Source organism: Peromyscus maniculatus, chromosome 21 (assembly GCF_049852395.1).
Source record: "Peromyscus maniculatus bairdii isolate BWxNUB_F1_BW_parent chromosome 21, HU_Pman_BW_mat_3.1, whole genome shotgun sequence".
Classification (NCBI taxonomy): domain Eukaryota; kingdom Metazoa; phylum Chordata; class Mammalia; order Rodentia; family Cricetidae; genus Peromyscus; species Peromyscus maniculatus.
In genome coordinates this window covers 13853421-13879748 of record NC_134872.1, presented here as the reverse complement: position 1 = coordinate 13879748, position 26328 = coordinate 13853421, and the positions used below count along the sequence as shown (strand labels likewise).

General features: G+C 48.5%; 1 protein-coding gene across 1 annotated transcript in view; it reads left to right on the top strand.

The window, feature by feature from the left end:
* Nucleotides 1-9158, top strand: part of Bcr (BCR activator of RhoGEF and GTPase) — a 128607-nt gene extending 119449 nt beyond the window's left edge. Inside the window, exons 17-23 of the mRNA XM_042266565.2 lie at nt 2131-2190; nt 3268-3377; nt 4973-5112; nt 6489-6623; nt 7584-7689; nt 8173-8335; nt 8730-9158. Of these exons, the coding sequence (XP_042122499.2) occupies nt 2131-2190; nt 3268-3377; nt 4973-5112; nt 6489-6623; nt 7584-7689; nt 8173-8335; nt 8730-8819 (804 nt within the window). The 3' untranslated portion in view covers nt 8820-9158. The remainder of the gene's footprint in view (nt 1-2130; nt 2191-3267; nt 3378-4972; nt 5113-6488; nt 6624-7583; nt 7690-8172; nt 8336-8729) is intronic.
* The last annotated feature ends 17170 nt before the right edge of the window (nt 9159-26328 follow it).

The window sequence follows — 26328 nt, the reverse complement described above, 5'->3', positions numbered from 1 at the left end:
GAGGGCTTTAGCTTTTCCCTGCACTTGTATGTAATAGCGCTTCCCCCTCGGTCATCAGTTTTTCCAGATCCTGGCCTCTTGCTTCTTTATTGCTCTGGAACTTTAAATAACTGCCTGGCAAAGTGTGCCAGCCTTGAATGCTGTTTGCAGTGTAGCCCGGCCCTCCGTGTCCTGTTATGCTTGCTGTACACGGTTTCTGCCCCGCCTAGGCACAGTCTATTCTTTGAGACCAACCCACCTATTCGAGGCTGCTGTAAGGGTTGAGTGTACCCAGACACCAATATAAGCTACACTTAGGGGGCCTGGTGTTGGGCTAGCCTGGTCCCAGCAGCTCTAGGTGGAGTTAGATACTAGGCCTTGGTGCTCGAGAGTGGACAGTGTCTAGATCAGCAAGGCCCTGGAAGCTTGTGTGCGGGGGGGGGGGGGGGGGGGGGGGGGGACGGGACAGGATCAATACTCAGGATGCTCTCTGCCCCCAGTCCATTGATGGCAGTGCATGGGATTTGAAAGTATCAGCTTGCCTGGAAGCACTCTTTCAGGACGCTACCAGCTTGGAGTGGACTGACCAACAACACACGTTACTCAGTGTCTCTAAATTTGGACCACAGGAAACCACCCACTCGAAAAGGAGACTCGGGCATGGGAGTAAGGAGACGGTGACCTATCTGAATTCCCGTAACCAATAGGCTCTGGAGCGGGAGCTGTTTTTCCCATATACTGCCCAAAAACAAAAGTGGAATGTAAGGGTGATGGGAAACTGTGACCTTGGCTGGCCCAGCTGTTGGGTGGAGCTTCCCTGGGAGAGCCTGCTCAAAAGGAGACAGAGGTTAGGAGCTCGCCACGGTCCTGCCGGTCAGCTCCACCAGCCGCCTCTTTGCCGCCTGACCCCCCGTCGCCATGCAGGGCCTCGTTCGGTTTTTCTACCCGAGCCGGGCAAGCCGGAGCCGGATAGCCTCTGCTGAGAAGCGGCTGTGTGCCCGAGGCACTGCCCTGTGGACCCATATCCGATGTCTGGTGTGCAGGGGCAAGGTGGGCCAGTCAGTCAGGGCCCGGGGTCCCGGGTGGGCTGGGAAGGGTGGGACCCAGTCACCCAGATGTCTCAGACGGCCATTCTCCTCACCCTACCGCTCACCCATGTCTTAGGACTGCTCATTCATGGCCTTTGCCCCTCACTGGGTGTCTAGGGGAGAGGGGTCCCCGTTACTCCTGTCCCCAGAGAGAAAGGGAAGGATTTGTCTCACTCCGCTTGCTTCTGAAGAAGGAAGGGGCCACTATCTTTGGGCAGCCAAGACGCAGGTGGGCCCCGGGGTTCCTACAAGGAACCGTGAAGCAAGGGCAGGGACTTCCCCACCCCACAGATTCCCACAGTGAAGAGAGCTGAATTTCTTTGTAGCAAGAACCTGGGAAGCAGTGGTTGTTCTTTTATTTTTGAATTTGGGGGTCCTAGAGATAAAAAAAAAAAAAAAACAGGGACTTTGTGCATGCCAGGGAGAGCTCCAGCACAGCGCCTCCCTCAGTTCATGACATATTTTCAGAAGACTTCGAGTTCCTTATTTCGTCTAGCCTCGCTAGTGGCCTCTCTGAAGCCTATGATCGCTCATGGGTGCTCATCAGAAAGGGGAGACAGAGCTTCTATACATGGCAGCGGTGGCGGGTGGCAGTTATAAAGACTACTTATTCGGGTGACATACAGTAGGTTCCTGTAGACTGGCTGCTGGACAATGGTCTGCAGAGGTCAAAGTTGGGGGTACAGTGAGGCTTCTATCTGATTCGGGGTGGCACTCTATGTCTTTCTGGGCACGGTTCAGGGAGAAAGCGTGATTGGCAACTCTTGATGCCCTGCCCTCTCACAGTCACCACTGAAATTGGTTTTTATACCAGCCTGCCCTCCGTTGGGATCTAGCAACCCCTCTGACAGATGGAAGTGGGACTTGGGCTCCACCTGGGCTGGGGGTGGGGAGCGGGGTTCATGGCGGGGAGCTGTGGCACTCTGAGGTTCCAGGACCATCTAACAGGTCAGTCTGCCTCTCTGACCGTGGTAGGACTCTGCTTCCCTGCAGAGTATAGAACAGCAGCAGGGCCTCCAAGCAGGCCTGAGGACCTTTTGTAATCATGCATCTTTGGTTTCAGCTGGACCCCCAAACCCTACAGGACAGAGAGTGGCAACGGACTGTCATCGACATGAATGGGGTAAGTGGCCGGCCACAGGGCTCTTTTTGTGTCTGTTTCCCACTGAAAGTTAAAACAGACCCAGTTCCACCCAGAACGGTCAGAAGAAGGCTAAGCCTGAGATGATGGCCCGAGAGGAGAACGGGCCCCGGAGGAGGAAGGAGTGCCCACCACGAGTGCTGTGTACAGGGCAGAGGGGGGCACCTCCAGAGCAGAGACCCCATGCATAGGAAGGAGCCCTCTCTATTTGGTGGCCAGTTGCCACCCAGACCCTGCGTGTTCAATCCTGAAAGAAAGATCTGTGATGCTAGGGTCCATCCCCAGGACCACATCTCACCAAACACTTAAGATCCACTGACATCGTCTTTGGCTATCCCGGGAAAATGTATCCAAAAAGATTGGGACTAGCGCAGTTTTAGAGATTTTTTTTTTCCTTTTCCTGATATTTGCATGTACATAAGCAGTCTCAGACATGGGACCCAAATATAAATATGAATTTACTATTATCTACTATTTTATAGAGAGTCTACATGCATAGCTGTGGGGTGGTGGGATTTTATGCATCTTCACTCACTCGCGGGCGGCCAGTTGGGTGTGGAACCCTCCGCATGTATCACTTTGGCGCTCAGGGAGTTTACAGTTTGTGATTTGCAGTTTAGATTTCCAGATTAGAACCTTCTGACCTGTTCCTTTTGTTGTGGTGGGTTCTTTTTTAGGGGAGGCGGTGGTTGTCCAGCTATCTTGTCCTCTTCTGCTTTGTTCTGATGATTTGAACTGAGCAGAGTACCTTGTGCATGCTAAGGGTGTGCACCGCCACTGAGCTACACGCTCCAGCCCCGCCTGCTTATTTTTTTTTTTTTAACTATTACTTTAAAAAATGAAGGGAAACAATGAGGATATGAGGGGAGACTGTGCAGATGTAAATCCTTTACGCCCCTGGCCACCCCTGGCTCTTACTGACTACAACGAGGGCTTCCTCCGTCTCATCCTGGGGCCTTGACCTGTCTGCCCTGGGGCTGAAAAGGTTTCTTGGGCTAGGACCTTCAGGGACCCTGAGATCTCAGCCCAAGAGACCCACACCCTTCCTTTCCCCTGCAGATTGAAGTGAAACTCTCAGTCAAGTTCACGAGCAGGGAGTTCAGCTTGAAGAGAATGCCTTCCCGCAAACAGACAGGGGTCTTCGGTGTCAAGATCGCTGTGGTCACCAAGTGAGTGGTGGGCGGTGTGGGCTTGTTCACGAGGGCCTTCTGCAGGCATGCCTGAGGGAAAGGCCTGCTCTCTTAGGGCATTTGGCCCTGCTGGCTGCCTATGGGGGCCTGGGGGTAGCCCCAGGGGAGACTGTGAGGCTCTGCTTAGCCACACTAAACCTCCTGTGTTTATTGTCAGACCAGCTCAGGAATGTCCTCGCCTCCTGGTCAGGAACTGCCCAAGTGCAGGACTTGCTTCCCTTGCCTGGAATATGTTGTGATCCCAAGTTCCTGTTGAATAATTTGAACCTCGGCCCTTTTGTCGTGAGCCTGTTGCCGGGAGATGCCTGTTTGTTGCTTTGAGGGCAATTCTTGGGGACACAGGCCACTTCCTCCCAGATTTCCATTCACTTCCCCAGGATGGAGTACTGCCCCGACACTGACATGTGTCCAAACACACTCTTGTCCTATGAGAGATTCTGCTTCCAAGCTCTTTCCAGAAAACACGGATGTGCACTTTGGGGGAGGCAGACGCCCCCTCACTTCACCCATGTAACTATGGGATCGGGGCTTGGAAAGGACCTGATTGTGTTTATCTGAGTCCAGGTTCATACCTCCACATAGCACTGGTTCCTGTCTTCAAAGCATTCTGGTTCCAGAGCTGTACCAGGAGGTCCAGAGGTTGTCCAGAAGAGAAAGCATTTAAAATGGCAAGGGACCTGGGTAACGCTGAAGACTTGTACATGCAGCTAGCCTTAGGATTACTAGTGCTGTGATGAAGCACCGTGACCAAAGAAACTTGGGGAGGAAAGGGTGTTTTGGGCTTGTACTTCCATGTCACTGTTCATCACTGAAGGAAGTCAGGGCAGGAACTCAAGCAGAGCAGGAACCTGGAGGCAGGAGCTGATGTAGAGGCCATGGAGGGGTGCTGCTTACTGGCTTGTTCCCTATGGCTTGCTCAGCCTATTTTCTTACAGAAATCAAGACCACCAGCCCAGTGGTGGAAACACCCACAATGAGCTGGGCCCTCCCCCATTGATCACGAATTAAGAAAATGTCTTATAGCCAGATCTTATGGAGGCATTTTCTCAATTGAGGTTCCCTCCTTTCAGATAACTCTAGCTTGTGTCAAGTTGACATAAAACTATCGAACACACAGCAGATGCATGGTGTTTGCCCTGTGCGAGCCTTAGCTCTCAAGGAGCCTCAGGGGATTCACTGCACAGGAGTCAAGGGTCTGGGTCAATATCCTGTCCAGCTTCCTATCTTAGAGGTGAGAGTCTTTATCAGGAGACTCTAGGAAGCTTTTGGTTCATTCACAGCCTGGAAGCTGTACTTCCTAGAGCCATGTTGCCTAGAAAAGCCTCCTAGGTTGAGAATATAGCTCAGAGTATTTACCTAGCATCTGTGAGGTATGCCCTGAGTGCCCTCCAGCACCGTGGAAGAAAATAACGAGCCTCATGACCTTCCCACGGGGTCATGTGTAACTTGCAATGTGATTGGATACTTCAGGCTCTTAGAAAGTTCCTGATAAAATAGCTCAAAGCAGGAAGGAAAACTTGCCTGAGCTTACATTTGTGGTCTCAAACTCTACACACCTTCTTCTCCCCCTGCAGGAGAGAGAGGTCCAAGGTACCTTACATTGTGCGCCAGTGTGTGGAGGAGATCGAGCGCCGGGGCATGGAGGAGGTGGGCATCTACCGAGTGTCTGGAGTGGCCACAGACATCCAGGCACTGAAGGCCGCCTTTGATGTCAGTGAGTATTGCCCAGGCAGGGTGGGACAGAGGTGGTGTCCACACTGAGACTCCCAGAGGGCCTGGCACATCACTCTCTACCTTTTCCTTCCTTACTGTCTTATTATTTAAGAGTACAAGACAAAGGCTGGGCATGGCAGTGTGAGCACATACTCTAACATTCAGGAGGATAGACTTTCAGTCTAGCCTGGGCTACATGATGAGTTCCAAGCCAGCTTTAGTCACATAGTGATTCCCCAGATGGCCATACAGTTTGTAAACAATATAAGTCTCTATGTTTACTTGGTTGGGTCTGAGCGGCTGTGGGACTGGCGGGTGAGAGAGATTTGTCCTGACTGTGGGCAAGGCAGGAAAGCTCTAACTACACCCAAGTGCTAAGCAAAGGCCTTGAGACCCTTAGAGAGTCAGCCTTAGGTAAGGTTTCTATTGCTGGGATAAAATACCTAGACCAAAAGCAACTTGGGAAAGAAAGGGTTTATTTCAGGTTACAACTCCCAAGTCATAGTCTATCACGGAGGGAAGTCAGGGCGGGAACCTGGAGACAGAAATTGAATCAGAAGCCATGGAGGCATGCTGCTTACTGAGCTGTTCCTTGTGGCTTGCTCGGTCTGCCTTCTTATACAACTCAGAACCACCTGACCAAGGATGGTGCTGCCCAGAGTGGTCCAGACCCTTCTACATCAATCATCAATCAAGAAAAGCCTACAGGCCAATCTTATGGGCGCATTTTCTCAGTTGAGGTCCCCTCTTCCCAGGGATATCTAGGTTTGTTTCAACTTGACAAAAAACAACCAGCCCTGGGTCCTTAGGCAGCATCCCCAGAGAACAGGTAGACAGAAACAGGACTCGGCAGGACTGTGTACTTAACAGAGACTGTGTACCGCCTTCCTGACCTGGGGCACCAAGGGCCCAGCACCCTTTGATGAGCCTTGCTGCCCTTTTAGCCTCTCTGGGAAACCAGAGAAGGCCCTGCTCTCCAGTGGCCACCACAGTCCAAAGAAAATACCCAATAGGACCATAAAAATGACCCAAATGACCCCAGGGCCTTCCTGTTAGAAGAAGCGGCCACCCAGGCAGCTGTTCTGTACAGAAGAGTTGCCTGAGTCCTACCTGGGCTCCATGAACTCTACCTTCTCCTTCTCTGGCCAACCTGGCTCTGCAGCCAGACCTGCTCTTCACGGAGCAGAGACACAGGCAGAGGTGTGAGATACTCTTGCTTCCCTGCAACTCTGCCCAGACCCACACACAGATGCTTGGGAGAAAGAAGGCAAACCACACACATTTGTCAGCATGCTGGCGACCTCATTAGCCCGGGCAGGGTTGCAGAAGCCCAGACCTGGGATCCACATAGAGAATCCCTTTCTGTGTTCTTTCCAGATAATAAGGATGTGTCGGTGATGATGAGTGAGATGGACGTAAATGCCATTGCTGGCACGCTGAAGCTCTATTTCCGGGAGCTGCCGGAGCCCCTCTTCACTGATGAGTTCTACCCTAACTTCGCAGAGGGCATTGGTGAGCGTTGACGGCCTCAGCCTTGTGGGAGGCATCTCCCTACCTCTTCTCTCTCCTGGCACTGTTAGGGGAGGGAATCAGAACTCTTCCCCTCTACGCCGGTCCACATTTGAACCCAACCTAAGAGAGTTGGCTGGGTAAGACAAAAACCAAGCCACCTGTGGGTTGTCCCGAGGGCTGCTGCTGCCCTGTCCTCTCAATGTGGCCAGAGGGTAACCAGTGTCGCCATGGGCACATCCAGCTGTGAGATCCTGATAGCCACAGCACTCCTTTCAGTGGAGCAGCATTGAATGGATGGCTTGCCGGGTTCCTCTTGGAACCCCTAACATTCTATTCCCAGGTCCTGGCCCAGTCAAGCAGAGGTTCAAGCCTAACCCTTGACCTTTAGTCAACCTGAAGGATGGTGCTCAAAGTAGCCACTGGCACATGAGGCAAGCATAGCTCCTACCTCGCCCTTAGGGTGACCCAGCCTGTATGGCCAGTTCACCAGAAGACCTGGGCCTTTAGGCCTGAAAGTGCCCCTAGGGTGCACATGAAAACAAGGGAAACTCCCAGGGACTGGGGCAGGGGCCTTTCAGCCCTCCAGTTCTTTATCCCAGCTCTACATGCTTCCTTCAGAACCTGGGCTCTTTTCGGGTGCTTATAACAGCAGAAAGTGGCCCTGAGCACAGCTCTGCCCACAGTCAGCAGGGTTAGGACACCTGCTGGACAGGTGCCTAGGCTGCTGTTGCCCCTTTGAGATGAGAGAAGGCATTTCGGGTATCTCCCATGCCACATAAACAACCGCCACAGGGTCCTTCTCAGGGGGATTACCCTAAGCTGTGTGAGCCGCCGAGACCGTGATGGGCCCGAACTCTGTGGCATCTTCCAGCATAGACTTTGGATCTGTCATCGGATGTCCTCAGGAGAGGGCTCCAGCTTGGGCTATGACCCTGGAAACTAAACCTCCTCTTTCTGTAGCTCTTTCAGACCCCGTCGCAAAGGAGAGCTGCATGCTCAACTTGCTGCTGTCTCTCCCAGAAGCCAACCTACTGACCTTCCTTTTCCTTCTGGACCACTTGAAAAGGTAGCGTCTGTTCTCCCTTGCAGCCCGAGACCCCAGGAGACCAGGCACCAAGGGCTTTGTCTCCTTCCCGGGTCTGCAGTCGTTTCCCATTCCAGGGACCAGAACCACTGCCACCCCTGTCCCTCTGCACCATGGCATTAAAGCCAGCAGCCAGAACTGCACTCGAACTTGTCCTTTACTCCCAGAGCTGTCCCAGCTGCCCACTGGCCTTGAGTTCTCTTGATCCAGGGCTCCTCAGACTCTGGGGTGGAGTCTGTTTGTTTGTTTGTCTGTGAGACAGGGTTTCTCTGTGTAGTTTTGGTGCCTGTCCTGGATCTCGCTCTGTAGCCCAGGCTGGCCTCGAACTCACAGAGACCCACCTGGCTCTGCCTCCCGAGTGCTGGGATCAAAGGCGTGCGCCACCACGGCCCGGCCGGGGTGGAATCTTTACCTCTGCCCTGAATGTAACGTTGAAACGGCACCCTCTGCCTTGGCCTTGCACAGGGTGGCCGAAAAGGAGACGGTGAACAAGATGTCCCTGCACAACCTCGCCACAGTCTTTGGCCCCACGCTGCTTCGACCCTCAGAGAAGGAAAGCAAGCTCCCCGCTAACCCCAGCCAGCCCATCACCATGACTGACAGCTGGTCCCTGGAGGTCATGTCCCAGGTACGGGAGACTGTAGTCCACGTTACCCTGGCTCGACACACGGGGCCTCAGTCTTCTTAGTCATTCCCACCTCTCCTTGCAGAGGTCGACCCTCTACGACTGCGAGGGCCAGGAACGAAGGACCCTGGCTACTTTGATTCCCTCGGGACCTGAGTAGATTTGCAGGGCCCAAGGCCCAGCCCACCTGCGGGTCTCTCAAGTGTGCACAGCCTAGGCCTTAAGACGTCATCATGTGTAGGCGGACACCCGCCTAATTCAGGGTGTCTTGATGCGCGAGGCTGTTGTCACGAACGGGGTCTCTTAGTGCCTGAGCTGGGTGAGCCAAGATGAGCTTCCCACCCGCAACCCAGAGCACCCTCTTACTTGTTTTCCTCTCCCTTCTCTGCTGGGACAGGTCCAAGTGTTGCTGTACTTCCTGCAGCTGGAGGCCATCCCTGCCCCCGACAGCAAGAGACAGAGCGTCCTGTTTTCCACGGAAGTCTAAAGGCCTGGCGTCAGTCGTCCCGTTAAGAGGTCCACAGAATGACCTGGAAACCTGTGACAAGAGACTCCATCCCCGGAGTGCGAATGGGACTCTTCTTGTGGTGTAATCTAACCATTCCCAAGCTCTGGGCCATCCGCCGAGAGACAAGTACCCAAAGCCAAAGGCCAAGGGGGCCCACACAAGTCATCCGGGTGTGTCTGCAAGCCCCAGGCTGGCCCCAGACTGTACTCTTTCCTTGTTGCCACCAGAGGGCGCCCCAGGCCAGCCCATCTGCCAGCCTGCACACGAGGGACCGGTGGCAGAAAGCATGGTTTTTACGAAGTCTAATTTATCAGAGTTAAAAAAAAAAAAAAAATCTCTACTGGATCATTTGTTCCGATGCACCCTCTCTGGGGAATAGGGACACCACCAGATCCCTCACTCTTGTGTCTTGAATAAACACTGCTGCTGCTTCATATTGTGGGGTGGGGGCCCCAGCCATGTCCCTGGGTGGGTGGGGATTATTCTTCACTGCCCCGACTGTGTGACAAACGGGGTTTGAGATGCTGAGTCAACGCGGGGGGGCTGGGGGGGCCTTCACTCCTTGCTGCTTGCTCTGTCTTTCTACAAGGATGTCTGTGCAGAAGTAGGTCAGGCTCCTCCTGTCTGCTGATGCTCCTGTTTTAGCTGTTCGTGCACTTCTCAGGAGGATGCTCCATCGCAGCCCAGAAGTGTCCAGGGGCCAGACACGGGGTGAGGGGGAAGGAGACCCCAGCCCTGTACCTTACCATTCCTTCTGCAGGGAGAGTGGCCATGCCCACTGATCTTTACTGCCTGCCTGGTACCCACATCTCCCTTTTGGCTTACAAAGGCTGTGACTTTTCTGGCCTGGCTCTGACTGCTCTCTCTCTCTCTGTCCCCCGTCGTCCCACATCCACATCACGTCTTTTTCCTCGCTCTCGACTGAGCAGACTCGGTTAACTTTTGTAGGAGTTTCTGCTCCGAAGCAGCAGCTTGCTCTAGCGGCTTGTTTTAAAACTTTGATCCGAAATAGCTTTTGATACTTGAATATTTTTAAGTTTTATACATAGTTTCTAATTTTTTTCCTAACGGATTCAGACACCTAATGAGATACTAGAATGTACACCGTGGACGGGCAGTGTCCAAGCAGCTTTTTTGTCTTCCTTCAAGAACCAGCTTTCTTTCTTGTTAGGAGTCATTTCTGATGTCCCTGGAACGTCAGAAACATGGGAAGAAGGTTAGGAAAGTCAGGCGGGGGGGGGGGGGGGGGGGAGCAGATGCCCCAAAGCAGACTGAAGGCTAGCCCATCTTCTGCCCCACCCCCACCCTCCATTCCTTGTACCTGGGCGGGAGTCGGGGTCGTCTCTTCCTGACCACCCTCCGCAGTGAAAAGAGAAAGGGGAAGCCGCCAGTTATCTTCCAGAAAGAAATCCAGAAATCCTTGCATTGTTTTTAAAATGGTCTTGGAATCCCACGCTTGGGAGGTTGAGGCAGAATTGCCATGAGTTCAAGACCAGCCTCGGCAGCGTAGAGCTGATCAGGCGGCCGGCCAGGGCGCCAGCGGTGCAGGGCTTGGAGTGGACAGGGGAGAGAAGAAAGAGACCAGTAGACTTGAATGCTGCGCCGCTCCTGCAGAAAGGCATGACTTGGGGGTGTAGGTTGCTTGTCGTGGAGGACTCCTGCACCTGGTCACATCCACCACAGCCCCTCCCACGCCTGGAAGGTGGGTGTGTCCGAGAACAGCTTCTGCCCACCCCACAGCCCGTGGGGATTCCCGAGAGGCAGAGTCATGTATCCCCTACCGTCTGCTCTTGAACCTGCCCAAGGTGTTGGGCAGGAAACAACAGACCCAGCAGGGTCTTCTCTGTCTGCATACAGTGTTTGTTTAGTTGGCTTTTTTTTTATCTCAGCAGAGCCACCCTTTGGTCTGCCCTGGAGCGTTTCTGGACCCAGTGGGCTCCCCTGGTTGGGCTGTCCATCTTGGTCCCCCTCAGTGGCTCTGACCCTAGGAGGGGACACTGCTGAGGAAAGCCAACCCCAGCTGTCGTTTCTGCCCCCCCCCCCCCCCCGCCCCCGTCTGTTGTCTCTTGATTTGCATCTGTCACCTTGAACTGGAAAGCAATATATCAACGTGCCAATTTGCATCCCCTCGCCCGGCCCCTCCCTCTCCCTCGGTTCACTTTATTTATATAGGTGTTGTTTGAGGATGGAATGATCACTCTTGTGTTGTGCTCCAAGTGTTCCTCCGCCATCCGGCCACGGTGGCAGTGGCTGGGGCTGCCTCTGTTAATATCTCACACCTTGCAGGCCTGTAGGCTGGCAAAGCCAACGTGGGGCTGGAAAATACACGGGTGGTTCTCTAGGAGTGGGATAACCCAGCCTTCCCTCTCTGCAAAGAGAATGATGGCCCGGAGTCCCTCGTGGGCTGCCCCCCCAAGCATGGCTGCCAGACAATAAAGGAAGAAGTGATGCTTTCTTACCTTGAAACCTGGGTCCTGCCTGGGTAGAGCGGGCTTGGCGTCAGGGTGGTAACCTGGCCTCCCCGGTGGGTGGATGGTCTCTTAGCTGCGATCTTGCTTTTGAGCTCAGCTGTTTGTACTGCTCCTGTGCCGGAAGGACCGTGGACACTCTCATTAAAGTCTCCTGAGACTACTTCAGTTTGTGGTGGTTTCTAGTCGGCCAGTTGCCTCTGGGTTTGAACCCCCCTGCACTCCTGGGGCTTGCCAAAACTGGAAACTGCAGGCATAGAGAAGCACCAGTGGACAGAGCCCTTCACTGTCCAGCCAGGCCATCAGTGAGGGAGAAGGGGTCTGCGTGTACCACTGTGGGAAGGCCTGGTTTACTGGAATTGGGTGCCCACAGGCAGTTGCCAGGCAAGCAGTTTCAAGATATGGAATGGCAGCTGAGTCTTCAAGCATGGGGCAGTCTAGTTTGGGCAAGGAGCATAGCGTTGGCTAAGGGGGAGAAAGAGAAACCGCATAGGAAGTCAGTCTTGACCCTGCAGGAGGGAGAGACGGAAGTAGGGTTGTTGACCAATCTTGCTTGTTTTGCTGGGACCTGGTTCTCGCCTATGCCCATGCCCCTGTCTTAAGCCCCTAAGCCTGCTGGGATTGCAAGTTGGGGCAGCTGGACCCTACCGTTGTATGGCACGTAGAGTGAGTAGATAGTCTTGGCTCTCAGAAGCCTGCTTACAGGGAAGTTGCATCTGGGGGAAACGGGCATGTGACATGGGTTCTTTCTTTGATGGTGGTGACTTGGGAAGAGCCTTGCCGTGTCCCATCGGCCATCACATCACCTTTGCCAATACCTAAATCAAGTCACCAGAATGCTTCCTAGAACAAGGCTCACTTGACAGAGACTGCAAAATGGCCAAGGGGGCGGGGGAGTCGGGGAGCTGAGCAATGTGGGTTTTCAGTGTGACTCCAGCCTGCAGGCTGCTTGGAGTAAGGATCACTGTCGCCATTGCCATTTCGACGACAGTGCAAGGTTACAGAGGTGTTAGGAGTGACAGGGTTGCTCAGGGTAGACGCTCACTGCCCCATTCACCAGCGGACAGGCTGGACAGAGATGGCCCTGAAGGACCAAAAGAGCTGCACCCTCCTCACCCTTGGATTCCGAGCAGCCCCAGCTGCCCTAACCCCATTCCCACCCCACAAGCACATGGGTTGACCTTGGACCCACCCTTCCCAGGAAGCTGTGCCCAGGGGTGACCAGGAAGGGCGTCTACTGGTAGGAGGCTAAGTCCAGCCCCTGAGAGGTCACAGTCGGCGCTCGCTTTCGTTGTCTGCCCGGCTCTGTCTGGAAAACGTACACACATACGTGCTATTCATCACCTTTTTTGCATCTCTTACTAGAGGTGGATTCTTCAGGCAAAAGCTGACTCCTCACCGCGCTTCTGCACGCCAGAGCCAGGTCTGGCCAAACCCAGATCCGTGGCATGGCCCGGGGACAGGATAATTCACTGTGCCTCGAATCTGAAGTCATCAGCACTGCCGGGAGCCCTTCGGGCAGTGGTTCTCAACCTGTGGGTCGCGACCCCCGGGGGTTAACCAACCTTTTCACAGGGGTTGCCTAAGACCGTAGGAAAACACAGAGATTTATCTTATGATTCATAACCGTTGCTGTGAAGTAGCACCAAAATGATTTTATGGCTGGGGTCACTGCAGCTCTACATAGCACTTGCAAATCCTGCCTGTGAGCAGATGCGGGGGTCCGTCTTCACTCCCTGTCCCCAAATGTGCCGACTTTCTGCTAGGCGAGACCTCGACTTCCAGCCTGGGCCTGAACAAAATGGCATTTGTTGGTGGGGACGTACAGGCTGAGGTTGTCTGGCATCGTGACCTCTCAAATTCACCTAGAAATTGCAGAAGGGCTTCTCATGACCCCTCCCAGCCCAATGTGCCAGTGGCCTTAAAAGACATTTCCTGAGGTCTGACAATGGGCCCTTGCAAATAGTTCTGGAAAGAAGAGTGAGGGAGTGACAGCCTGGTCCTGAAGAGGCCCAAATGGCCTCTGCTGGAGCAGCGCCCACAGGCCAGCAGGACCGGAGCTAGATCCCAGCAGAGGTCAAGAGAGCTGGTGGGGTCGAATGGAAGTGGGAGAGAGCTGACAAGCCACGGTCAACTTCCAGGCAGAGCTCTGCATCACGTGACAATGACGGGCAGTGGGTTAAGAGATGGGTTCTTAAAGACACATGCCACATCTCATTCCTAACCAAATTAGAAAGGGTACCAGCTCCTTGCGGGGAAATGGTGCCCAAAGCTCCTAAACCCAGCAGCCTGGCCTGACGTCGGATGGTGATAACATTCCAAGAAAGGCTTCAGAGCTCCTCAGGCTATGTCTCCAACTACTGAAGTACTTCAGAGGCTTCATCTACTTTCCTGTCCTGTGTATGGAACTCGGGAAGGGTCAAGACAGCGTGGGCTATCTAGCAAGACCATGTTTCAAAATACGAACGAGAAAATAACCATGCGCAGATGGAGGGGGCAATTTACATGTCAAGTATTGCCAAGGTTGCAGGAGGCACCATGACTGAAGAGGCAGGCCGGGACCAAAATTCCACCCAGCACATCCATCTGCCAACAGATGAGCTCGGCACTTCTGGCTTCTAGAACTGAGAAGTCAGTCCTGGTTTTCTGGAGCCCTGTCGTTTATAAGTTTCTAAGGCAGCCACATGAAACTAATACTGTCACACAACTAGGAAGTCAAGATACATCCATCAGTCCCAGGGTCCAAAGCCTAAAGCAGAGAGGCAGAAGCCAATGAGGCAGACACAAAGGTCACCCCCACACTTGGCAATGATGCAGCACAGCATTTGGGCAAACAAAGAGCTTGCTGACCTGATCTAGAGGTCTTGGCTGCGCCTCTTCGACCACCAGCTGTGCTTACAAAGGCCCTCAGGAAGTGGAGGGCCTTCCTCTGCTACGTCCTCACTTGACTCTTGTGTCCACATCCTTCCTAGCCTTGGTCCCACGTCAGGCTCAGTCCGCAAGGCCCTCTAGTATGTTTGGAATTCGTCACCTTCGCCTCACAAACGGCTCCCATCTAGCCCTCGGAAAGCATCAGGGAGTTGGAAATGGGGGTCCGCGGCTTGGTGCTTGCCTAAGACGCAGCCCCTGGGCCTTGTCGCTGGAGCTGCAAAGGAAGAGGCATCCACCAGGGCTGCTGCTTGCTCAGAATTTGACATCAGTGACATCTACCTTGAAGTGCGAGATGTGTGGGGGTGTCTGCTGGGGATCAAATCAAGCCCCTCACATGTGCTAAGCATATGCCTTACCATTGAGCTACACCCCAACTCCAAAAGATCAATTTTTAAAAAAAATTTTATTATGCCAACTATGCAAAATAATAGTTCCATTAGGATACTTTATACATGTATAAAATCTATCTCAATCATATTTACCCTGTTTCCTTCTCTTGCCCTTTCCTACTTCTACTGATACTATCCTCTTCCCAGCTAGTTTCTAGTCTTTTCATGGGGTGTGTGTGTGTGTGTGTGTCTGTCTGTCTGTCTGTTTGTCTGTCTGTCTGTCAATGAGCTTGATTAGGCTTGTTTTCAGGAACATGGGTAAGGGTTTATTCACAGGAGCCCTGACAACTTACAGAGGTTACACACTTCCCCAAGCAACAGTAACTGCCTATAGATTCTCAAAGAAGGACAGGGTCTCCTGAGCCCCAACCCTGTTGCAATTCTTAACTGCCTAGAACGCCCCTTGCCGTACGAGGTCGTTAGCAGGCCTGATCTTGTGCAGGACTTTGTACAGATACTCATAGCTCCTATGAGTTCCTAAGCGCAATGGCCATGTGACATCAGGAAGATGGCATTCTACAACACTCTACGCCTTTCAGCTCCTTCTCTCTATCCTTCTAGTCTTCCTGAACGTTCCTGAGCCTCGGAGGGGATGATACAGAATTGAACATTCAGCAGTTACTTATTCTCAGCACTTTGAGTAATTATAAGTCTCAGCAGTAATCGCTGCCTACTGCAAAAAGATGATCTGCCCAGCGTTGAGAGCAACACTAACCTATGGGCATAAAGATTTAGAAGGTAATTGGATAGACACAACATGTCCATTTTTTAAATTTTTGGTTTGGGTTGGTTTTTCAAGACAGGGCCTCTCTGGGTAATAGCTCTGGCTGTCCTAGAAGTCGCTATATAGACCAGGCTGGCCTCCCACCCACAGAGATCTGCCTTCCTCTGCCTCCCGAGTGCTGGGATTAAAGGCGTGCACCACTATGCCCAGCACAACATGTCTATTTAATAAAACAATAGTTCTAGCCTTGCCACTAAGGCCTAGTCAGGGGATTTGATCAGATTTATGGTACCAGGTATAAATCCCCTGCTGCGGAGCAGACCTCCTTCAAATCCAATCAGAAAATGGTCACACCATGACTATTCCACCAGTGGGCACATATTGACTAGCAGGTCAGCAGTGAATTATGGCAGGTCTACAGCTTTCTAAGACTTAATGACCACCACCATGAAGCTAGCCAGGAAGAAGTTCCCTCCATGCCTGCAACCAAAGCATGTGGTGTCTTCAGTAATAGAGTCTTATCATCTAGTTCTGGTGGGCAATCAAGAGCAGTGGGAATAGCCTATAATGTTTTAGGGGCCTCCCTGGCCAAGAAGTCATTGGGGGGATAGCCCACACCCAGCACTAGAATTGTCATTTAATAACCTGTGGCTTATGGGAGTAGCTTTATTCACCCACACAGAGTACTTCAGCTTAACTTGATTGTTAATTATCTTATCAAGTAGCAGGTTTATTTACGGCCTTTTGCTGTGGTATGTCTTTCTGTATGCTGTGAATATATGTTGCTCTGACTGGTTGATAAATAAAGCTGTTTGGCCAATGGTGAGGTAAAATAAGTTTGGGTGGTGCATTTGAGACAGGAGAAGAAAGGAGAGAGAGGAGAGACGCTGTGAGCTGCCCCCAGGAGAAGGAAGATGTGAAAGTGCCAGTAAGCCACAAAGCCATGTATTAAAACAGACTAATAGAAATGGGTGGAACTAAGTTATAAGAGCTGGTTAATAATGAGCCTGAGTCATAGGTCCTATAGTTTGTAATTAATATAAGCCTCTGTGTGTTTACCTGGGACCGAGCAGCCTCAGGACCAGGCCGGACACAGGAAAACTTCTATCCACAGCCTTTTTATACATTCTTAGTCTGGGGTGACCCTCCCCAGCACACCCTCCTCTCCCCATCTCTCTGTCCTCCTCCATCCTCACTTAAACTTTCCTGACTCCAGTATTCATTCACCCTTCCACTTTCCTATGACATGTTACTATCCTTGCCTCTTTTCCTCCCCCACGGGCCCCTTCTAGTTTTCGGGCCTCTATATATCCTCACCCTCCTATAAATACCCCTATGTGAGAATTAGAGCTACGACATCATGAGAGGGAACACATGGTGCTCATCTTTCTGAGCCTAGATCACCTCACCTAATCCAACATGCTCTATTTCCATTAATTTTCTCACGTATCTTCATTTCATTTTTCTTCACGGCTGAATAAAATTGCATTATTTATGTGGACTATGTTTTCATTGCCCATTAAAGGACATCTGCATTAATTCTATTCCTTTGCTATTGTGGACAGATCAGAAATAAACATGGATGGGCACACATCTCTGTGAAGGATATAGAGCCCTTTGAGGATATGCCTGGGAGTGCAATGGCTGTGACATATGGAGTTGTGTTTTGAGTTTTTTTTTTTTTTTTTTTTGTGAGAAACCTGCCCACAGATTTCTACAGTAGCTGCACCAGTTTTCCCACTCACCACCAGTAAAGAAGGTTTTACTCATCCTCACTAGCATTTGTCATCCGTTGGTATCTTGATAGTAGTCATTCTGACTGTAACAAGAGGGAGTCTCACAGTAGTTTAAATTTGCACATCCCTGACTGCTAAGGATGTTGACATTTTTTAAAGTATTCATTGGCCATTTACATTTCTTCTCTTGAGAATCCTCTGTCCAGTTCAACTTTTTTTTTTTTTCCCCGAGACAGGGTTTCTCTTTGTAGCTTTGTGCCTTTCCTGGAACTCACTTTGGAGACCAGGCTGGCCTCGAACTCACAGAGATCTGCCTGGCTCTGCCTCCCGAGTATTGGGATTAAAGGCATGCACCACCACCGCCCCGGCTCAACTTCCCATTTTTAAAGAAAGGTTTGTTTATTTTTATCTTATGTATATGAGTGTTTTGCCTGCATGAATGTATGTGTGCCACATGTGTGCCTGGAACCAGAAGGGGCCAGAAGAGGACACAGGGTTCCCTGAAACTAAAGTTAGAGATGGTTGTGAGCTGCCATGTAGGTGCTGGAGCCAAACCCAGGTCCTCTACAAGGGCAGCAAGTGCTCTTAACCGCTGAGCCGTCTCTCCAGCCCTCTTAGCCCATTTGCAACTGGGTTATTTTTCTTACTATTCCAATTTTTAAAAAATTTTTGTATATTGTTAATATTAATTGTGATGCCTATTCTTGGTTGTCAATTTGACTGTATCTGGAATGAACTACAATCTGGAAATGGAGGGCACACTTGTGATCCAGATCTTGAGGCTGGAAGACAACATGCCTTTGATCTGGATCTTGAGGCTGGAAGACACAGGCCTTTGATCTGGATCTTGAGGCTGGAAGACACAGGCCTTTGATCTGGATCTTGAGGCTGGAAGACACAGGCCTTTAACACAGATCTTGAGGCAGAAAAGCACACCTGTAATCTGGGCCACACCTTCTGCTGGAAGCCTATGTAAGGACAGCGGAAGAAGGAAGCGTTCATTCTTCTTTGCCTGCTTGCCCTCGCCTTGCCAGCACATCCATTTCTTCACTGATATATTGGAGCCCACTTCTTTGGGATTCCAGCACATACAGAAGACCCGCTGTGTGGTCGGTCACTCAGCTGGTGGGACTGAGCAATTGCTAGATTCTTGGACTTTCCATTCACAGCTAGCCATTGTTGGACTGTAGCCTGTAAGCCATTCCAATAAATTCGTGTGTGTGTGCGTGTGCGTGTGTGTGTTGTGTACACATATATATGGAGAGAAAGAGAGAGAGAGAGAGAGAGAGAGAGAGAGAGAGAGAGAGAGAGAGAGAGAGACAGAGAGAGATTCATTCCATAAGTTTTTTGACTATTGCTAATCTGTAGAATACCTCTTGACTTCCTTGTCTCCTTGGCTGTACATAAGCTATTTAATTTCAGGAGGTCCCATTTGTCAATTGTTGGGCCTAATTCCTGAGTGCTTGGAGTCTTATTTACAAGTCAGTCCTTAGGCTAGGGAATGACTCAGTGGTCAGAGTGCTGGCCACACTTCCCGAGGACTCAAGTTAGGTTCCTAGCACCTGAGTCAGAAGTCTCACAGCCATCTATAACACTAGCTCCAGGGGATCTGACACCCTCTTCTGATCCTGTCAGGTTACCCCCCCCCCACACACACACACACACACGTGGCAGCCACACAGCCACACAGATATACACATGAATAAAAATTAAAACTTAAAAACTATAGTTGAAAGTCCTTACCTATATCTTGAAGTATATGCCCTACTTTTTTCTTCTAGTACTTTCAAAGTTTTGTATTAAAGGCTTTGGTCCATTTGTAGTTGATTGTTAGTCAAGGTAAAAGGGAGAAGGGAGCTAGTTTGAGCTGGTGAGATAGTTCAGGGGATAAAGGGGCTTGCCACCAAGACTGACAACTTGAGTTCAATCCCAAGGATCCACATAGTAGACAGAGACTGACTCCAACAAGCTGTCGCCTGACCTCCATGCTTGTGGTGGTGTGTTGTGTACACATACAATAAACAGATAGACAGACAGACAGACAGACAGACAGACAGACTGATAGATAGATAGATAGATAGATAGATAGATAGATAGATAGATAGATAGATAGATAGATAGATAGATAGATAGATGAAATGTGACAGAAAAAGAGACTCTGGTTTCATTCTTCTATATGTAGATAGCCAGCTGTCCCAGCACCATTTGTTAAAGAGAGTGTCTCTTATCCAACAGGTATGTTTGGCATCCTTGTGGTTGTAGTTGCTTGGGTTTATATCTAGATTGTCTATTCTATTCCATTGATCTGCTTATCTGGCTTCTGCCAGCACCATGCTATTTTTTCTTACTATGGCTCTGCAGTTTAACTTGAAATCAGGTCTGGTGATAACTCCAGTGTTATTCTTTCTGCTCATAATCGCTTTGATTATCTGGGGTCTTTGGTTCCTGTATGTGTTTAAGATTGTTTTCCTGTCTCTGTGGGGAATGGCATTGGAATTTTGATGGACGTTACATTGGATCTGTAGGCTGCTCTTCTCAGTGTAGCTGTTTTAACCATGTTGATTTGAGTCTTCTCTAATTTTTTTTTTGTAACGATTGATTTTTTATTTTATGTGTATGAGAGTTTTGTCTGCATGTATGTATGTGCACCATGTACTATGTGCAGTGCCCTTGACTGCCAGAAGAAGGCATCAAATTCCCCTGGAACTGACATCACAGGCAGTTGTGAGCTGCCATCTGGGTGCTGGGAACTGAACCATGATCCTCTGTCAGAGCACCAAGTAACCTTAACCACTGAGCCGTCTCTCAAGTCCTTTCTCCATTTCTTTCTTTGGTGATTTAAAGTCTTCATTGTAAAGCCTTTTAGTTGGTTAGATTTGTTCCAAGGCACTACCTGGTGTGGGGACGATTGTGAATGGGATTTCTTCCTGATTTCTGTTTCAGGGTGTTTTTATTGTTACGTAGGAAGCTGCTGTGTTTTGTATGTGTCCTGTTTGGCTTTCTGTTGCTACGATAAGTGGCTGTGACTAAAACCCACTTGGAGAAGCCAAGGGTTTATTTAAGATTAAAGTTTATAGTCGACCATGAAGGGAAGCCAGGGCAGGAGCTTAAGGCAGGAACCTGGAGGCAGGACCTGAAGCAGAGACCTTGGAGCAGTGTTCCCCACTGGCTGGCCCCACGTGGCTTGTTTATCTGCCCAGCCCCCTGTGGGTGGTTTAAGAAGCATCAGTGTCCTTTCTTCTTTGAGGTCTGACAAAACCAAGCACTGAATCCATCTGAGTCTACGCTTCTTCTTATTTATTTATTTATTTATTTATTTATTTATTTATTTATTTATTTATTTATTTATTTATTTATTTATTGGTTTTTTGAGACAGGGTTTCTCTGTGTAGCTTTGCGCCTTTCCTGGAACTCATTTGGTAGCCCAGGCTGGCCTCAATCTCACAGAGATCCGCCTGCCTCTGCCTCCCAAGTGCTGGGATTAAAGGCGTGCGCCACCACCGCCCGGCCTGAGTCTACGCTTCTTTTAGTCAGAGATTTTCGATTAGTTACTATTTCTGTCTCACTTATAAATTATAAATCTTATAAATCTGCTTAAAATGTTTATGTCATCTCGGTTTTGTTTGGCAGAAAATATGTATCTAGAAATTCATCTATTTCTTTTTCTAATTCAGAGGACCATACATATTTAAGGTATGGACCCATGATTTTCTGAATTTGATTGGTGGATGGTGTGATCTTTTCCCTTTCATCTCTAGTTATATTACGTAGACCTTTTCTCCATTTTGGTTAGTTTAGTTAAAGGTTTGTCAATCCTTTTTATCCTTTCAAAGAGCCAAGTCTGTTTCATTGGCTCTTTTTATTTGTTTGTTTCCATTTCATTAATTTCTGGCTGGTCTTATTTCTTTCTATCTGCTACTTTTGAATTTGGCCTGCCCTTGTTTTCCCAAGGCCCTAGAGTACATCGTTATATGAGATCTGTCTGATTTTCTTTTTTTAAATATTTATTGGGGCTGGAGAGATGGCTCAGCAATTACGAGCATTTGTTGCTTTTGCAGAGGCCTGGGTTTCATTCCCATCACCCACATAGTGGCTCACAACAATCTGTAACTCCATATCCAGAAAATCTGAAGCCCTCTTCTGACTTTCTTGGGCACCAGGCACACACCTGCTACCTATACATATATGAAGGTAAAACATTCATAAACATAAAATACAAATAAATCTAAAGATTTTTAGATGTTTGGTTTTATATGTATGTGTGTGTGCGTATATGAACCACACACTATGTGTGTGCAGAAAAGATATTGGATACTCAGAAAAGATATTGGATATTCTAGAATTAGACTTAGAGCTGCCATGTGGGTGCTGGTAACCAGACCCCGGCCGGCAAGATCAGTAAATGCTCTTAACTACTGAACCATTTCTCTGGCCCTCCTCTCTGATTCTCTCCATGTAGGTACTTAGAGCTCTGAAACTTCTTAGGAATGTTATCATTCTGTCCAATAGGGTTTGATATGTTGTGGGGTTTTTTTCACATTCAACTCTAAGACTTTTTAAAAATCCCTTCTTGATTTCTGCAATGACCCATTCATTGTCCAATACTGTGTTGTTTCATCTCCATGAATTTGTGTATGTTCTGTAATTTCACTTGCTGTTATGCTGTAGTTTTGTTCAATTGTAATCAGATAGAAAGCCATGAGTTTAAATTTCTTTACACTTTTGAAGATTTGCTTTGTGACCCAAGAGACCATCTATTTTAGGGACAGTTTCATGAGCTATTGAGAAGAATGTGTGTTCTGCAGTGTCTGGGTGGAATTTTCTGTAGATGTATACTATGTCCATTCTACCTATGCATCATCTAATTCAGATGTTTTTCTCTGTGTATCTCTTGCCTGGATGGCATGTGAATTGATGTGAACTGGATATTGAATTCATCCACTACTATTGTGTGGTCACTTTTCCTTTAGTAGTATTCATTTTACAAAATTGTATGCACTCGTCTTTGGTAGAAGAATTGAAATGTCCTCTTGACAGAGTGTTCCCTTAATAAGTATAAGGTGACATCTTCCTTGTCTTTGTTACTGGTTTTGATTTGAAATCTGTTTTGACAGATATTAGGACAGTGACAATTGCTTGTTTCCTAGTTCCACTTTCTTAGAATACCTTTTTCCATACTTTCACCTTAAGATAGTGATGTCTTTTATGGTGATGTGCATTTGGGGGATGCAATAAATAGGTGAATCTTGCCTTTTAATCCCTTTTTGCTAGTCTGAATCTTTGGAGTAAGAAGTTGAGTCCATTTATATTCAGAATTAGTATTGAAGGGTATGTATTAAGTTCTGTCCTCTGTGAATTTTGTAGTGCTTTGTGTTTTCCTATTCCTCTGTTGCTTCTCTATTATCCTGGCAAGGTTTGTTCCTTCCTATGGCTGCATGTATGTGTTTGTCATTCTCTTTAGCCTAAATGATTCCTTCATGTACCTTCTCTAGAGCTGACCCAGTGATCACATGAGGTTTCTCTCTCTCCTTTCATTATTACAGATACCTTTGCTGGGTATAATAGTCAGGGCTGACATAGCTTTGCTGGGTAAAGTAGCCTGGGCTGACATAGCCTTGCTGGATATAAAAGTGTTGGCTGACATAGATTGCTGAGATAATAGTCTGGGCTGACACAGCTTTGCTGGTTATAGTAGCCTGGGTTACATAGCTTTGCTGGGTATAATAATCTGGGCTGACATAGCTTTGCTGGGTATAATAATCTGGGCTGACATAGCTTTGCTGGTTATAGTAGCCTGGGTTGACATAGCTTTGCCACATAGAGTAGTCTGGGTTGCATTGTTCTCTTTCAGAGTCTGAAATACCTCATTCCAAGCAGTCCTGGCTTTTAAAGTTTCTGTCAAGACATCTGCTGTAGTTCTGAAGGGCCTGCCTTCCTGTGTGAGCTGATTCTTCTCACTTGTCACTTTCAACACACTTTGCTTTTTCTGTGTATTTACTTATAGTATAATGAGGAAAGTTCTTTTGTGTTTTTTTTTTTCTGTTTGATATTTTAAATCTCTCCTATATGTGGAGTGACATCTTTTCACCTATTTTCAACCATGATTCTATTGAAATTGTTTCTCTACCTTTAGAATGAAATTTTTTTCTCCCTTTCCCATGAGTCTTAGATTTGGTCTTTTCACAGTGTCCCAAATATCTTGAAAGTTCCACTCATAGCATCTTATTAATTTATCTTTGTCCTTTCTCTGATCCCTCTATTGTATCTTTGGGTTTGGATAGTTTGTTCTTTTCTGGGTCCTTTGTATTGATGAAGCTTTCCATGTGTTTTGTGGGTTTCATTTCCAGTATTTCAGTTAGGCTTTCTTTCAGTATTTTTCCTTATTGAGTTCCCAACCCATATCTTATATCAACTTCCTATTTCATTCACCAATTTTTTGTGCTCTCTTGGATTTCATTTGAGATTTTATTCTTTGAGTTCTTTGAAAATATTTCTAATCCTTCTTTTGAGTTATTTGTTTAAGATTTTTTCTAATTCACCCTCAATGAAGGTCATTACTGTGGGATTAGTAATTTTTGTGTTTTTTTTCCAAGACAGGATTGCTTTGTGTAGTCCTGGCTGTCATAGAACTCATTATGTAGACCGGACTGGCCTTGAACTGCTGCCTTCTGAGTGCTGGGATTAAAAGCATGATCCACCACTGCCTGGGCTTTTTTGTTTTTGTTTTTGTTTTGGGATTAGTAATTTTTGAAGGAGTAATATTATCTTGGCTTTTCATGCTCTCTGTATTACTACTATATTGGGATTTATGTCTCTGGGGTTATTTTATTGCTTGGATTTTTTTCATAAGATGTATTCTTTCATTTGAAGTATTTTCAATGTTCAAGTGAGGCTAGGATGTGATAGAGTGGAGGTATATAATTCAGAAGCCACACCCTGTTTAGGAACTGTATGTGTCTAGTGTGATCTTTAGGAGTAGACCATTAACTGTGGAAGCTACCACAGTGTTGGATATGCCCACTATGCAAATGTACTACTAGCTCATTAGCAACATTGGTCCCTTTGACTTTGGTAATTTTTTTTTACATTTAATTATTTATTGTGTGTGAACATGAATGCCCCATGGGTACCCTAGCAAGCATGTAGAGGTCAGAAAACAACTTGTGGAAGCCAGTTCTCTCCAACCATCATCAAGTTTGGCAGCAAGTGCCCTTACCTACTGAGCAATCTCACATGTCCTCAATAACTTTTGGAGTGAGTGTCTAACATACCTGTGTGAACAGAGCAGTGTAATTATCAAATCCCTCCCTGGCTTGGTTCAGCTCGGCTTGGCTCAGTGCTGTGTGTAGGAGAAGCAAGTGGGAGCCCTTGGCTGCAGAAGCATCCTCAGTGTCCCATGGTGTGCTCATGTGGAGGGAGGTGAGGCAAGTTGCTGCTTGGTGATTCCAGGGACCTCAGCCCTTCTGGGCTCTCTGCTTCTGTTCCTCTGATTTGTGTGAAAAGAAGTACTTCCTGGGTCTTCCCTGCTGTAGCTTAGTTTAACTGGGTTCTGATTTGTGCCAATCAATAGCAGCATCCACCTACTTCCCCACAGATACCTCACCTGGCTTAATAAGTTCATTTATAGATTTTTTTTTCTCGTGTAGGAAAAGAGATTATTGTGTGTCATCTTGGCTATTTTCTTTCTCCAAGTATCATAGTTGAGGCTTCTAATCCACTATCTTACCTTAAAGGCCACCTTAAGAGGTGACAGAGGGGGCTGGAGATGTGACTCAATGGCAGGACACCTGCCTGCTGTACATAAAGTCCTGAGTTTGATCTCCAGAAACTTAGGGATCATTATCCAAATGCATGTTGGTACATGGGGAGCCTTAAGGTGGTTCAGAATACTCAGGAAGCTCAAATACAGCAAGGCAACTGTGGCTTAGGGGACTGAACACAGAACTCAGAGGCCAAGGTGGAGGTCTGCATCTTGAGGTATCTCTCTGAGCCCTACTTTCTTCACATGATAAATGAGAGTGTAAATGAAGATCCATTTACAAGGTAATAAATATGCCTGAAAGCTTCAGGGACACTACTTGAGTCCTCTGGGCCACTCTTCCTTTCCCATGTTGAAGGAAGATAAGGCTCAAATCAGTTGTCAAGGCTTGCACATAATGTACTTCCTTGTGAGCCAACCTGGAGTCTGCCTGAGGGCCTAGCAACAGGCGCTGTCAGCAGTCCTTATTGTGCCTAGCCAATGAGGGGCAACTACTCAATGTCACCAGATTGGGAAAGCAGCCTGGGTGCTGGGAGGAGGGTATATAAGGCTTTTCCTGTCACTGAATAAAGGAGTCTGCTGTTTGCCTTTCACCTGACTCCTGGTGTCTGTGTCATTGATGCTGTGCCTTCTCACTTTCTCCCCTAAGGGAGCTGTTAGGACCCAGCAACACACACCTTGTCTCCACTGTGCTTGGAGACATGGTTTCCTGCTTTCATTGTTTTTCATTGGTGTGTGCCATCATGAGGTATGTATGTCATCTTTCTGTTACTGTAACAAATATCAGAGATAATTAATGAGAGGTAATGTTCCATTTGTCTCAAAATTTCAAAGGTTTCAACCCATGATTATCTTGTCCTGTTGCTTTGAGTCTCTAAGAAGTCAGTGCATCACCGTGGGAGCACATGGCAGAAGAGAGAGTTTACATCTCAAGCCAAGGACAAATATAAGAGGAAGGGAAGAGAGTTGCACAATCTGCTTGGAGGATATGCCCCTCCCACCAGGCCCATCTCTTAAAGGTTCTACCACCTCTCCCTAGCACCAAGCTGGGCTTTTAGGCTCAAAGCATGGGCTCTGGCAACTCTAATACACCAATTAAAAAGAGGGTCAGGCGTGAGGGCCCACAGAGACTCCATAGTGTGGCCTTATTCCATCTTGACTCAAGGTCAGAGAGTCTGTGCTTCTTTTGCCCAGCAGGGCTGTATAATAGGATGTTTTGGCCAAGGGCATAGTTACCAGGTGTGTTATATTTCAAGGCCTAATTACAGGATGTTTTGCCATAAAGTGTGGCTACTAGATGTTCTGAGAATTAAGGAAGTGCTTATACTTGTCTGAACTTTGTACCTTGGACCATGGTGTCCTTGAAAGAGGGAGAGGTCTTTTGCCTCTCCCCTTCCTGGTGTATAAAAATCCCATGGCTGTAGTATTGACCCAGAGCCCTCCTGATGCTATCCTGTGTCTCTGTCTTTTTCTTCTAGTCT